General features: G+C 38.8%; 1 protein-coding gene across 1 annotated transcript in view; it reads right to left on the bottom strand.

Annotated features, from left to right (window-relative positions):
* Nucleotides 1-15,525, bottom strand: part of Mthfd2l (methylenetetrahydrofolate dehydrogenase (NADP+ dependent) 2 like) — an 88,003-nt gene that overhangs the window by 54,826 nt on the left and 17,652 nt on the right. Inside the window, exons 2-5 of the mRNA XM_028752652.1 lie at nt 15,305-15,489; nt 14,192-14,314; nt 6,470-6,622; nt 5,203-5,310 (exon numbers count right to left, since the gene is read on the bottom strand). Coding sequence (XP_028608485.1) covers nt 5,203-5,310; nt 6,470-6,622; nt 14,192-14,314; nt 15,305-15,489 — 569 coding nt within the window. The remainder of the gene's footprint in view (nt 1-5,202; nt 5,311-6,469; nt 6,623-14,191; nt 14,315-15,304; nt 15,490-15,525) is intronic.

Raw genomic sequence — 15,525 nt, 5'->3', positions numbered from 1 at the left:
TCTCTCCCTCCCTCCCTCCCTCCCTTCCTCCCTTCCTCCCTCCCTCCTTCCCTTCCTTCCTTCCTTCTTTCCTTCCTTCCTTCCTTTCTTCCCTTCTTTCTTTTGTTCATTCTTTCTTTCTGTTTTCTTCCTTCCTTTCTTTTCCTTCTTTCTTTCCTGTTTTTAATCTTTTTATCTACTAGTCTGTCTCTCGGTCTCCCATACAATACATCATGACCACAGCACTCCAACTGCAGCGCCTCTCCTCCCTCCACACACGCCTTCCACTCCCCTCCCACACACAGTTCCACCTTTGTACTTAGAAATTTAAGTACATTCTCACTCTTGAATATTTCAATCCCCAAGTAAACGAAAAGAGCTTTTTTTCTTACAATGTATCCCAGCTTTGTGCTCTTAATGTCAAAACTTAAAGGGAGCCAAGAACAGAAATGTATTAAACTACGCGACTATGGTTTTTTTAAGTGAAATTATTTTTGTCTTTGAGATTAATTTGAATTATTAGGCATCTCAGTCTCTTTTGGTAAAACAATACACAGTGTGTGCTAAATGCTCAACATTGTGTCATTAGAACAAGTTCTATAGATATAAATTTGCAGTTAATCCATCTTCATTATCCCCATTAGCTAACAATGCATCTAATTACTGCTCTGCCAGGGGAAGACATCCAAAACACTAACTTTCCCAGACTCCAAATATCAGTAAGCACTCGCTTACTTGTTCATTATGCTAATAATATATGTCACAATGCTCCTATTAAATGTCTATTAATTAAACACCACCCATGTAGCAAACCTTCAATAATATTTTTACTATTTTTTTTTACCTTTCAGATACAGTAATTATAGTGACTGCGAGATACCACTATAATAAAGATAAATTTAACTTTGTAAATTTAACTTTGTAAAATGTAGATTATAACCAATTTCAAATGTCTTCCATTTTTTTTAGCACTCATTAAAGTGAAGAAATTTCATTGACCAAAATATAAAATGTTTTTAAAGTAATAGGTTTTAACTCCATAGTTCTCTTCTCAAAAATCATTACAGTTAGGAAGCAGGTCTGCCGGAAACCCACCTTCAGCGCCGGCAGCCATGTCATCACTAGCTGCAAAAACACAACATTTCCACTGTTGCCGTGAGTCATGTCCTCTTTAAAATGTCCACTCTGTCACAGCCTGCTCTGTCTCTCTGTGTGCCTTTCTCTGGTCTCTGTTTATCTGTCTCTTTCTGCTCTCTCTCTCTCTCTCTCTCTCTCTCTCTCTCTCTCTCTCTCTCTGCCTCTGTCTTTCTCTCTTTTTCTCTCTCTTTCTCTCTTATCTCTCTATGTCTTTGTCTCTCTGTCTCTCGCTGGTCTGTCTCTGTCTCTGTCTCTGTCTCTCCCTCTCTCCCGTCCTCACTCCAAAGCAGCCTTTCACCCCTCCCCCTCATAAGATCTGCTGTTTGGTGTGATTTCTGTGTCTTTCCTTGGCTCCTGATCTGCTAAAAAACCAAACAACTACCACCATCAATTTATGTTTATTTCGATATTTTACTACATATGTATGTATCTATAAATAATTACATATGCCACAATACATAAGGTAATGTTTGTAGTATATATTAATAGTATTTTGTAGCTTTAAATTGAACTAAAAGTGGATTGGTTTTCTAAGGTAGTTTGTAAATAATTCATAATTGAAATATGACAAGAAATTAGCATATAACATACTGAACCCTACAAGAAAAAGCATGTTGTCAAGTAATATTGGAATATTATGGTATCAGATTTCTAATTATGGCTTTGTAAACCTTCATAAGCTGAATTTGTTCAAATTCTTACAAAACAAACTAAATATTTTTTTAAAAATCAAAAAATAAAGCTCAGCAGGAAAAGAAACTAAATTTCAAATTAAAGCCAAAGAAGAAAACACCAGTGACCTTTGGGCTTGTCTTGTAACCACATGAATGGTGGGTTATAGGTTCTTAACTTAGAACTAATTGAGACAAGACCTGTTACGGCTACACGTGGCAACTTATCTAATTCACTGTGTGCCAGGCACTAACATCTCAAACCCATTATAGCTAGTGATTTATTGAATAAAACTTCTCCATTTACTTTTCACAGTAACTATGCTATCAACGCTATGCATTTCTTACAGACAAGAACAGTGACAGTCTCTAAGGGGAACTGGTTGATGAAGGTCATAGGTTAGGCAATGTGTCTATTGCTGACCAGTGTTCCTAACCACAGTGGCTACTCATCTCTAGCTCCCAGTCCTGGGACCTCCACTTCCTCAGAATCCACCAGGGCCTTACAAGCTCATTTCTTCATCTGTAAAATAGGAATAGTAATCCTATGTACCGGAACCACTGAAAACTGGCTAGACAGTTTATGAGAAAGTGCTTTTCAGAACAAGGGGCTCGGAATGCTGCTTGGTATGCTATTGATGAGACGAGAAAACAAAGGATTGAAAGTAAAGAAAAACTTGCTGGTTGTCTTTAGATCAAAGTTTTCATGAAAAATAGTATGTCCTTTTAAAATTCCTTCTCGTCTTACCTTCCTTAACATAAGAATATTATATGACACCCACTGTCACCAACACTCTACACCTAGGAGAAGGCAGACAGTAAAATGAGCTAGAAGGAAAGAGTGAGCCAGCAGGAAGGAAACTTTGGAAGGTGGGTGCTGGGACAACTGCCTGGAGTCACTACCAAGCCCTGACTTACTATGATCCACACACATGTATTAGCTTCCTATCATAGATTTTAAAACAGAAACAGGAAACAATATTCAAAGGCCACCTGCTCATCCTAATTATTCATTACTTTTTTTTTTTGAGACACTATCTCACTAAGTACCTCAGACTGGCCTAGAACTCACTTTGTAGTCTAGGCTGACCTTGAATTCACAGGCTGACCCTGCCTCTGCTTCCTGAGTGTTAGGACAATAGTCATATGCTGTCACACCTATCTACTGTTTTACATAAGTCAACATTGTGTTTATTTTTCCATGGGGCTTTGTGTTTTAAAAATCTCTTCCTGTGAATTTTGATAGTCAAGACACTAAAAAAGACTTGCCAAGAAACTGATATGAGGAAACTAAAATTCAACATGATTAATAATACTTTAAAAAAAACCTCTATATACCTTTGTATGATAGTGGATATATCTGTAGGCACTTAACTACACCTATATATGGTATTATGTCTACATGTGTGGGTATTTAACTATACTCATGTATGGTAGTATACATGTGTGAGCATTTTTTAAAAAAAGTATGCACCTCTTTTTGTAATTAAGGAAGCCAGTTAAGTGCTTACTGTATGAAGATTAGGCAAAATGTCCTAAACAGGAAGGATAATCAGCCAGGGTCCCAGTGGACATCACGGGCACATACAGACTATCAATGCTTCTATGGAAACCATGAACTTGGTTTGAGTAACCTCCTGTCCCCTGCCCCAGCATTAGCTCAGGCAAATTGTGAGCAAAGCCTCTTGTCCTTTGCAAAATAATCTTTCTACGTGGTCACCAGTCCTCATTGTGGATCAGCTCAGGTCCAGGTCTAAGACAGCTGAAAACACCAAGGTCCAAGGAGTGTGGTGAGCCAGCAGGCCCCAGAGAATGCAATGCATGTTCTCAAACACCTTCATGTCTTGAAGTCACCCTGGGCTTTTGTGGTGAGTTGTCACTATTACTACAGCACAATACTTAGTTGTCTAACACAGATAATCAGCTATGAGCCCTAAGTCCCAGGTTCCTTTTCTATTAAGGGAACTAACTAATCAGTGGTGTTGTGATGTACTAAACCATTTTAGTACTTAACACTCAACTGTAGGTTTATCTATTTTTTAAACCTGTTTTAATAAGTGTTCTTAAATGTGTTAACCTCCCTTCTAGCCTACCATACATCAGAGGTAGTGAAAAAGAAATGTTAATAGGCCCTAGCAGGATATGGACCTGTTTAAAATTAGTTCTTCGGGGCAATTTTAATCTTTGTAGTCAGAATATTAGCAGTTCAGTTCACACAAATCAGCAGTGGTAGCCGGATCCACTCACAAATGCCATTTATGAATTAGCAATGACAATTTGATTCAGCAAACAAAACAAACAAACAAATAAATAAACAATAAAACCAACACAAGGCTATGCCAATTGCCCAAGTCTGTACAGAAGCTGGAAGAAGCCACCAAAACATCATGAAAAGTTCTTTGGTGTGTTTCTCTCTACAAAATCACAACAAACAAAGTCAACAAAAATGACAAGTGAACCAATGTCACAGCATTGTCAGTGAAGACCAGCATCAACAAAACCCAACAAAGACCAACAAAAATTGTCAAGGCAAACCAATGCCACACAGAGCCATCCACTGTCTGTTGGTTTATATTTATACCCTTTCCAAAACATCATGTGTTCGTTCTCACAAGTGTCCACTCTAGCAAAACGTCACTTGCCCTTTTTACAGGCAACTTCCATAAATCTACCACGTATCTGTTCTCAGCCAAGCATTCTTCCATGTGTCTGTTTCAATAAAATCATCCTCTCCTAAGATAGTTTCTAAAAAAAAAAAAATCACATGAAATCAAGTCTCCAAAAAAAAAAAATACAAATATTTCACTTCTAACTTTGAGAATTTTCTGAAACAGTGACTTTTATGTCACTATCCCTTCTTAATGTCTGTATTGATACTTTTTTTTATTTTTATAGGCATAATAAGTAAAAATGAAAGAATAAAGAAAAAATGAAAAAGAAACAAAGAAAGAAACAGAAAGGAAGAAACAAACAAATGAAAAAGAAACAAAAGTGAAAGAAATGGAGCAAAGGGGTCCCATATTTTCAGCAGCAATGGTGTGAATAAGGCTAGCTCTGATAGGCTGGTACATTTGAATATTTGGCCTCTGGTGGGACTCTTGGGAATGACTAGGGGGTGTGGCCTGTGAAGGATGTAGGTCACCAGGTTTGGGGGTTTCAAAAGCCTGCCCCCTCAGTGTTTTCCACCTCCTGCTTAGTGTTAGAGATGTGAACTCTCAGCAGCTGCTCCAGCCACGCGCTACCTCCCCTCCACCATGGTGACCTCTACCCCTCTGAAGCCTGAAATGAGCTCTTCCATGGCCTTTGGTCTTGGTGTTTTATCACATCAGTAGGGAGTAACACCTACATCAGCAATCCCTCTGGTGTTCCAGGCTTTCACACTGTGGCTAGATGAGCCGCAGAAACCCACGCTCACCTCCAGGACGCTCGTGCTCTCCATCCGTGTGCAGCAGCATGGCGATCGGCATGCCCACATTCTTGGATCGTCCTGCCACGACCACGTTTTTCCCAAATGTTTCAATTCCTTTAAAAAATACAGTCTGTTTAAATGCGTGACTAATAAGGAGTGAACTAAGTATGTGAAAAGCCAACTGAAGCATTTTGTAAAACCTTCTAATTAGGTGTGGATTTCATGCCCCGTCTATAGTATGCCCTCACTGGATTATTTATAAATATTTCTTTTAATGTTTCTTGGATTTGCCGCTTCCTCTCTCATTATGTCCTCATTTAAAAACCACAAAAGTTCTCAAGCTGTCATTAGAGTCCTTTTAAAAACCAAGTTTCTCATGAAGTGTACAGTCTTAAAATACATTAACTGATAATAAGACTAGAAGTTCATACAATAGTACTAAGCACAAACGGCAGTCAGACTTCCAGCGAGACGCGGATAAGAGTGGAAGGTTCACACACTTTACTTCACCAAAAGAAGCAGTACAGTACTGAGTTAACGTCCCATCTTTGATGAGCTAGTGTGTGATTCTAGAATCTGCTTTCTCTTGGAGTTTGTAGATCAGCTAGAAATCAGAGGGTTAGAAACGGAAAGGTGTTTTATGCAAAGCCACTGAGCTCCATGAGTGTACCTGCCAGCCATGTTGAGTCTAATATAGTCAAGGCCTACATGCTTTTATTAAGAACTACAGTCAATGGACAGGGGTCCTATATAAGCTTATCTTAGTAAGAAAATGCCCTCCAGTTTGAAAAGACTGTCATCAAGACGCGTGATTTAAAAGTAGGAGGATGGGCTGTAGAGATTGCTCAGTGGTTTAGAGCACCTACTGCTTCTCCAGAGGCGCTGAGTTCAATTCCCAGCCACCACATGGTGGCTCACAACCATCAGTAATGGGATCTGACGCCCTCTTCTGGTGTGTCTGAAGACAGCTCCAGTGTACTCAGAAAATATAAATAAAATAAATAAACAAATCTTTAAAAGTAGGAAGACCCGGCCACATCCAACGGTTTGGTCACTGAAAGCTACAAGTGTAGCTGCCGATCACCTGGCACATGCTGTTCGTTTTCTCTTATGTGGTCCTGTCCTGTGCTATTGATAAATGTACAACGTTTTTATAGACTTTAGTTTATGCTCATCACTTCAGTCGCGTGTGGACAGAGGTAGCTCTACCCAGTCAAGGCCCTGGTGCTCATCTGCAGATGATACTGGTTTCCCACAGACCCAGGTTACCAACCTGCTCTTTTGATGATTTCCCAAACGGCACTGGCAGTAGCAGGGATCATTGAATGCTGGTCAAGGCACAGTCTTCCGATATTGATAATGTGAAATCCGTCAACATCTTTTTCTGGAGCAATCCCATTACATATAATTCTCTCATCCACATGGTCTGAAAAGTCAATACAAGTGGTCTCCTTTAAAAGGTATGCTTATGTGGAAGCTGGAGAACAGGAAATGGGGGTGTACAGCTGGATCACTTATGATTCCACTCAAGAGACTGTCTATATCTAGAGTGTGGGTTACCAAGGCCTTTTGGCAGCTGGACTGGTGAATTGTCTAGAATTGAACACTTCTATGAGAATCCAACAGCAAGTAGGTAGAAGTCTTTGCCCCAACATGTTTGCAGATTCAAGGGGATTGAATCCACTTTTCTCCACCACAAGATATTTCTACTAATAGACTTCTGTTAAAACTTTAAACTCCAAAGATTACATGGGGTAAGAGAGAAAGCCACAGAGAATAACCATATGTAGTGCATAAATTCTGCTAAAATCTTTGGCTTACCCCTAGCAACAAGGACTGAAGAGGAAACAGGGTTACAGGTATGGAACACCAAACAAAATCCAAAGCTGAGGCGTCAGTCTGGCACAGATTTTTTTTACAAGCCCTCAGACAGCAGAGTTAATAGGAAAATGCAGACCTTAGTCCTTGAAGACCACAAGAGAAAGGTGTCCATTCCCACCAATTCTATTTGTGGTTTGATCAGAGGTCTTGGTTTGTTATGATAAGGAAACATAAGAGATGTGAACGTCACAAAGGAAGTAGCAAAATTCCTCGTAAGTGACTCAGCTGTTTGTTCTGACATCAAAGTAACGTATAAGATAATGAGAAGAACTCACAAGGTCCCTTTAGCAAGAACACACAGCACAAAGTCAGTACTCAAAGGGCAGCTGCATTTCTGTACAGCAGCTGCAACCATCAGAAGACAAAATTGTCTCTAAGCTACTATTTAATTGTAACTATCTTACAGACAGCAACATTTTTAGGAATGAACTTTTCTAAAGCAACTCCTATAAGAACTATGAGAGCCTACTGTCAGTTGTCAAGGAAACATGTTAGACTATGCTCATATCTTAAAAAACTCAGTAATATGTCAATTTTCCCAGAATGACTTATAAATTCACTGCAATTTTAATCTTAACGCTACAAGACTTTCATTAGATTCTGAAATGTACTGGGAGGTGTGTTTACAGTTTTTAACACTCGACACTACTATATTCAATTTAAGGTGAAATATCTTTTTCCATCCTTGAAAAATCAAAAAAAAATTGCAGGCAAAGCTTTATGCTAGTGGGATAAAGTTCACATCCTTGGCATATATGTAAGGTTTTTGAAATTCATTCATTTATTCACTCAACTAATATTTGAATGTATTTCATGTGTCCATTGGGCATTGAGGTGGGGTAAGGATATGTAAGTGAACCAACAGACAAAATTCTTGTCCTATGAAATTTACATTCTAGTGACATAAATATTTGGCCAAACAGCTTAACTATAGTGTCAATAAATATTCTCTGGGTGCTACATTTAAAAAAAGCAAGACAGATAATACTTATCACGTATCTGCTTGCCCAAATATCATCCATAATTGTTTCATCATTCAGAAGTGAGGGGCAGAAAAGGAATGGGAAACAAGTCTAACCTCACGAAGCTACTCCACCCGAATTTGAGACTATTGTGAAGGTTGGAAATGGAGTGGGCGGGGTCCCCTAGGCCACTGGTTCTCAATCTTCCAAACGCTGTGACCCTTTAATACATTCCTTCACGTTGTGGTGACCCCCAACCATAACATTATTTTCATTGCTACTTTGTAACTGTAATTTTGCTACTGTTATGAACTGTAATGTAAATATTTGCATTTTCCGATGGTCTTACGAGATCACAGGGTAGCACCCCGCAGATTGAGAACCACTGCTCCAGGTCATTGAAGACGTGGATCTCTTTCTCCATTCATCTGTGTCTCTTACAGACACAGAGACTGCTCAGGATTCTGGGGACTTACTATGCAGATGCCTGGGTTAGAGCCTATGCAGCCTATGAAGCTTTCTAAGCTTAGCTTTATCTGATTCTCTATGATTCCCTGGTGTGAGCTGAAGTGTATATGGGCGTCGAACAAGACCACATTCCTCTGAAGAGGTTGGGAAAAGTCATGTTTTCTTAAGTCCTCTGTTTCTGAAGCACTGTTTACAGCAATTTCCGTCAAACATACATTACTACCTTCAAAGCAGTATATAATCTATAAGAGACTCAGAGAAGTATTTCTTCCCTAATAAAATTTAAACCTGCAGTAGCCAGGAAGAAATGCTGCTCCGGGGACCTTGTGTGCCAAGGAAAGGTCTTAGGAACAGTAATTTAGACTCAAATTGTCCTTAACTATCCCTCTCCCCTAACTTGTCTAGCCAGAGTATTTTACAGATTAAATTAATAATACAGAGGACTAGAGACAGAGTCTATACATACACATATTTTAATTTTTAAATTAAATTATTATTTTTAAAATTTCTTGTGTGCTGTTTTTATATCAGCCACCTTCTCCTCCCTCCAACCTCTCTTAAACCCAGGCCTGCTCCTCTCATGTGTAAGGGCTCTTTTACTGTAATTGTTATTATTACGTGTGTGTGTGTGTGTGTGTGTAAATGAAACCTGCTGAGTCCACTTAGTGAGATATATATATATTCTTTTTAAAAAAGAAATATGCGCCATAAAAATAGTTTTTCAAGGCAAATAGACCCAAAAAACAAATGATAAAAAAAAGCAAAAGGTGGGGGTGAAAAAGCTGTTTTTATTAACTTCCTGAATTTGAAGGTTTTGTTTGTTTGTTTTGAGAAGTCTTAAAACAGATATGTCCATGAACTTGGACAGAAAAATCACCCTCTTAGGACGTTTTTCCACCTGGATATGAAGGACAGAGATGTTAGTGGTTACAGAGACCAACCAATCCCTCAAAGACATCAATGGTATCAGTGATTTATTGTAGGATCCCCATAAAGTAGTTAAATAAACGGTGCTTGCTCAGTGCTGCCATCGAGTGGTAGAACACTCCACTTACAGGACAGCGGTAGGCCTTTTTTGTTGTCATTATCATAAAAAAGGGTACTTACAAAAGTTTTAAAGTAGACAAACAACACTGTGAGGATGGGACTATAAAAATCATGTCCAAATTATTTGAAGCAAAAATTTCTTCTAGAAATATTGTTTTTTTTTTCTTTGAAATGAATCTCAAATTGAATTAACAGTAATTCACAGCTAATGACATAATAATTTACTTTTGTGGGTATTTATTTTTAGTGTATTGTGTGTGTTCCTGTGAGTGTGCATGTGTGCATGAGTGTGTGAGAGCATGTGTGTGTATGTATGTTTGTATACATGTATGCATGAGTGTGTGATCAGGTGTGTTTGTGTGTGTGTGTGCATGTATGTGTGTGTATGTATGTGTGTGTGCATATATGTGTAAGCCAGAGGTTAACCTTAGGTGTCTCACTCCCCTCCTGACCTTTTGAACTGGAGTCTCAGTGAACAGGAGCGCACAGATTTGGCAAGATAAGCCAATGAACAAGCTGCAGGAACCCTCCCACCTCTGCATACCCAGTGCCAGCTTTACAGGCAAGCACCACCTCGCACAGGTTTTCACACAGGTGCCAGGGACCCAAACAAATGGTCACATTTACACAGCAGATACTTAGCTAACTGAGCCAGGCCACTCATGCCACAATGTTCATATTGGTCCCCAAATAGCCAAATTCCTGTTCCAACTTGCTTTAGACTTCACCCTGGTTCCTGCACCTCTTATTCTTTTGGTTACATTTCTGAAAACCGAAATCTAAAAGATTTAATAGTGGGTGAGAACATCAGACTGATGTTTCTACACATGAAATAAATCAGAATTTTAAATTAATAATTTCTGGCAAGTTATCCTTTATGCTGATTATTTTATTTAATGTTCATATGGATCAGGAAATGTCTTTACTTTCCCGATGGAGAGATTGAAGCAGAGGGGTGACTAGTACCACGTTAGTTAATGGCAGGGTCATGACACAATCCCAGACAATTTTATTATAAAATGTATTTTCTCAACATCGCTGTCTCTCAGAATGTATAACATGAGTACATACAATTCAAACACAGTGTTCACTAGCTTATACTGATATCTGGAAATGTGTTAACTGTGGTTAATATATTAGCATGGGGAATCAGTCTCCCTGGACTAAATCCAGCTAATTAGAGGGAAGGAACTTAATCTGTCACCGAACACACACAATAGTAGCTCTACTCTCACAGGATTATTGTAAAGATTCAAACTAGAGTAATAAATATAAAATCTTCATACAACAAAGACTTAGCTCAGTGGATGCTGACCACTGGTATTTTGTGTATATATTAATGGCTTCGTATATAGAAAAGTACCTTCTCTCAAACCTCCCTTACATTTACTGGGGGCCTCTTACCTGTTTCTTATTTGGAGAACACAAGACTCAAGCAGTTTGTCTGTACAACAGATAGGTAACCAGCGCCATCTACTGGCTATTAGTAACCACGTCACCAAATAAACGTCACAAAGGCAACATGTGAATATGTATTTGATTTTGTTAGAACAAACTAAATATAAGGTAATCAGAAACTCTTACAAAGGAAGTATAGTAGTCTGAAAAATAACTCCAAAACATGTTTAAATTTATATATATATATATATATATATATATATATATATATATATATACACACTTGTAGCATGTAGTATGATGTTCTGCCATATGTATACTGAATGTAATGATCACATTCTATACTTCTTTTTGTGTAGTAAGAATATTTAGACCCGCTTTGTGGTAATATGTTATTCGCTATCACATGATGTTGTTCAATAGCTCTCTGGAAGTTATTTGTCTTATCTAAACAAGTATTAAGTTCCTTGGCTAATACTTATACACACTCCCCAGTCCACAACCCCTTATAAACACCATTCTACAGAGTGTTTCTGTGGGTTTGAAATGTTTGTTGTTTGTTTGTTTCTGTGTTTACGACATGGTCTCATGTAGCCTGGGCTGGCCTTGATCTCACTATGTAGCTTGGTCTGGCCTTGACCTCACTGTTTAGCCAGGCTTGGCCTAGTCTGACATGTTTCGAACCTCACATATTAGTTCAATACTGTCTGGGGATGTGGTTTGCTTTGCATGCAGGTCCTTTACACATGCTTAGGAAGACTGTTTATGTATATGAATATGTCTTTATTTTGAATTATTAACCTATTATTAGATGTTCACAGTTCACATTTTCTCCAACTCCGCAATGTCGTCTCACACTCTGCTGTTGACTTCTTACTGTAAATCAGTTTTAAATGTGATATATTCTCACTATTCTTGTGGTTGCTTGGGGGTGTCACAGCAAGAAATATTAGTACAGACCAGCTGCTTGGCCTTGCTTTGGTTATTTGGGATTTCTGTGGCTCCATGATGAATTTTAGGACCACTTTTTGTTTCTTTGGGAAGTGCCATTGGAGTTTTGAGAAGGATACTGTTGAACTGGTAGATTGCTGTCAGCAGCACGGCACTTTTAAAACTAACACTGTAATGCAAGTGTGGAAACTTCCAAATGAAGCAAACTCTGAGGTGATGGCTTGTAACTTAACTCAGACTTCCCTCTATTTTTGCATTAGCTAAGCAATTGTCAAGTGCAGCCAAATACTTTAGACAGATTTTTAATGTCAATAAACTGACATTAAAATAATGTCAATAAACTAATCATCATCGAATCTCGTTTCCCTGCAGCATAAACTAGAGTATCCTATGTATTTAGTTCTTTCCTAGTTTTAAAAGAAGGACATACATCCCCGACATCAGTTTCACCAGGATGTGTCTTCAGAGTTCTCTGCAAGAGTGTTCTTCTCAGTGGGAAGCTCTGATAGCGTCTAAGGTCCTTTCCGATTTGGTGATGTTTTAAAGCAGTGATTCTCAAGCTTCCTAATGCTTCATCCCTTTAACACATTTCTTCATTTTATGGTGACCCCCAACTATAAAATTATTTTGTTGCTACTTCATAACTGTGATTTTGCTGATGTTATGAATTGTTGATGTAAATTCTGATATATAGGATATCTACTATGTGGCCCTGAGGGGGTCTTGACCCACAGGTTGAGAACCACTGTTTTAAAGTGATGCTATAGTAGAGCTGTTCTTATAACAAGAAGAAGTTAAGATTTAAAACAGAACAAAATCTCCAGTATATATTGAGACACTATGTATTTGTATAACTTAAATCATTAATGCAATCCATCAATTTAAATATTAACTCGTAATGGCATTATGTAGCATTGCTTTCATCATATCAGATAAGAGTTTATCTATTAGGTAATTTAAAATTGAACAGACATTATACCCTATACTTCACCAGTACTCTTGCATAGTTTAAACACAAATGAATTTCAGAACCTAGTGAAATAATATCAGCCCTCCAACAGTGCCATTTGAATTTCAGCTCTTGTGTTATGCTAACTATGACTATGTAAATACTGTTGGCTCTTAAGCTCAAGAATCATGTAACAGTCAAGTTTGTTGACCATTTGCCAATCTTGTATTTCTTTGAAATACCTGACTGAGCATTGAATGTTTATTATTCGGTGAAAACATAGACGGAACGTGTCCCCATTCTATGTGAACACAGACTTACAACCACATGACATTATGCAGATCTAGAATAGACCGAGGGGATTAGCCTAGAAATATGAAAGACAAAGAAACAAGATGTATTAATGAGGTAAGTAGGTCAGGAAAACAGTGGGCAACAAGGGGAAGCAAAGGACACCTATGCCTGTGTGAAGCAAAGGAGGAACTTCGCTGTAAACCCTGGCATACGACAGAATAAGGAGTCACATAAACACAATCCAATATGAGTGTAAATGGAGACATGCAAACCGGCTGTAATGCTAACACTGCAACCTGTGCTGAGCTGTAGCTATACATCAGGGAACTGAGTGAAGGCCAGGGTCAGGAGATAAAGGAAGGAGTCATGATGAAAGCAAGACAGAATCCCAAAGGAAGCATCGTCTGCTAAAACCTCACAGTAAGGCACTCTCAGCAATACCTGTGATGTTAATTAAATGCATTTGTAAAAGATCAACTGCTCAGGAAGGAATGTCAGATGCCACTTCATAGTGCCACTGAAAAGATGTTTTCTCCACCTCAGTTGTACATCAAGCAACCACTCCCGATGTGGTTTTATTTAAAACAAACAAACAAACATACAAACAAACAGCCAGACACTTTAATTCTTGTGTCTAATGCTTCAAAAGATAATATAGTAAATAAATATTAGTCATACTACTTTTTATTTCCTTATGTATCTTCAAACCATAATAAGATAGTTTTTAATACTTGACCAATATGTTTAAGAGACACAAAAGAATTGCTGATTTGCCCCACTGTTTTGTTAGGATCACCTCCTGCCTTCAGCTTGCAGTCTGCTGCGGCTGTGCCCTGCTGTACAGACAGGTATGTCTCGCACATGCCAAAATTGTCCATTCACAGTTTTTCATCTCGTAAGTGTAAATCATTGAGAAACTGTGAGCTATTACTTTGGCACTAAGAAAACAGCCAGTCTGCTTCTGAACATGTTTTATAAATTGTCCCAGTGTCACCATGCGCCCTTTCTCCTGCCCCGCCCAGATATACAGAAGAGCATGGTATACCCGGAAGTGGTAGCTGAACTAATATGCCGCTGACTCTGCCGTCCATGTTCAGTTGATCAGTGATATCCAAAAGCTCCTCCTGGGAAACATTCTTGGGCTTCACGATGAGCTCGCTGCAGATGCCTGGAGGAAAACCAAGCAGAGAAAGTCACTTAGATACCTGTAGCTTTCATTAAAGGAGTCTTCTCTAGTGCGTGCTGAACTCCTCTGTGCCTGTCCCACTGGAAGGAAAGCCCTTTTGCAACATCTATATTCTAATCACCAGAGGAGGTACTTTTCTGCTGTACAACAATTTTCTCCTGATTCTTATGCGTTGTTTGGCTACTGCTCCAGGTAACAGCTTGAGCTGATTTGTGAAACCCCCTCTTAGTAGACTTGAAGAAGTCAAGGAGACAGGAAATCAGTGAAGTTTAGGATTCAGCTAAAGCAAACGTAATAGACATACAGGCTCTCTAAATGCAAAGAGCCCCAGTGCCTTGCCCATAAAATATGAAATCGTACTGAAAAAATTCTACAAGAAACCTGAAAACAGTAAAAAATTCACCTACACTTTAGTATTTGAGTAATTGAATATCTCTAATAATAAAAACGATCCATGTTATGTGAATGGTGCTTATTGGATAACTGTCACTCGTAGTTATACAACCTTATGTGATGTCTTAGTTAGGGGTTCTATTCCTTCACAAAATATCATGACCAAGAAACAAGATAGGGAGAAAAGGGTTTATTCAGCTTACGCTTCCACATTGCTGTTTTTGATCAAAGAAAATCAGGACAGGAACTCACACAGGGCAGGAACTTGGAGTCGAGAGCTGATGAAGAAGCCATGGAGGGTGCTGCTTACTGGCTTGCTTCCCCTGACTTGCTCAGCTTGCTTTCTTATAGAACCCAGGGCTCCCAGCACAGGGATGGCACCACCCACAATTGGGCCCTCCCCCTTTGATTACTAGTTGAGAAAATGCCTTACAGCTGGATCTCATGGAGACATTTCCTCGAGAGGGGCTCCTTTCTTTGTGATAAATTCCAGCTTGTGTCAAGTTAACATACAAAACCAGCCAGTACATGTGATAACAGAAACATTTAGTGACAATTACAGTTGACACACATACCTACCTACAGCGGAAGCAGCTTTTATCTTATTCCTGACATAGGTGTGGCTTGCTGGGTTATCTCCCACTAAAATGATACTTAGATGAGGCCTCCTGTTCCCAAGAGCAATCCATGATTCCACACCTTGCTGTATTTCTTTCTGGATCTGTTTGGCCATTTCAGTTCCTGAGATGATAATGGCTTCATGTCTGTGGGAAACAAAATGCTACATATAACATTAAAAA

Source organism: Grammomys surdaster, unplaced genomic scaffold (assembly GCF_004785775.1).
Source record: "Grammomys surdaster isolate TR1022 unplaced genomic scaffold, NIH_TR_1.0 125928, whole genome shotgun sequence".
Classification (NCBI taxonomy): domain Eukaryota; kingdom Metazoa; phylum Chordata; class Mammalia; order Rodentia; family Muridae; genus Grammomys; species Grammomys surdaster.
This window is presented reverse-complemented; position numbering and strand designations above follow the sequence as displayed.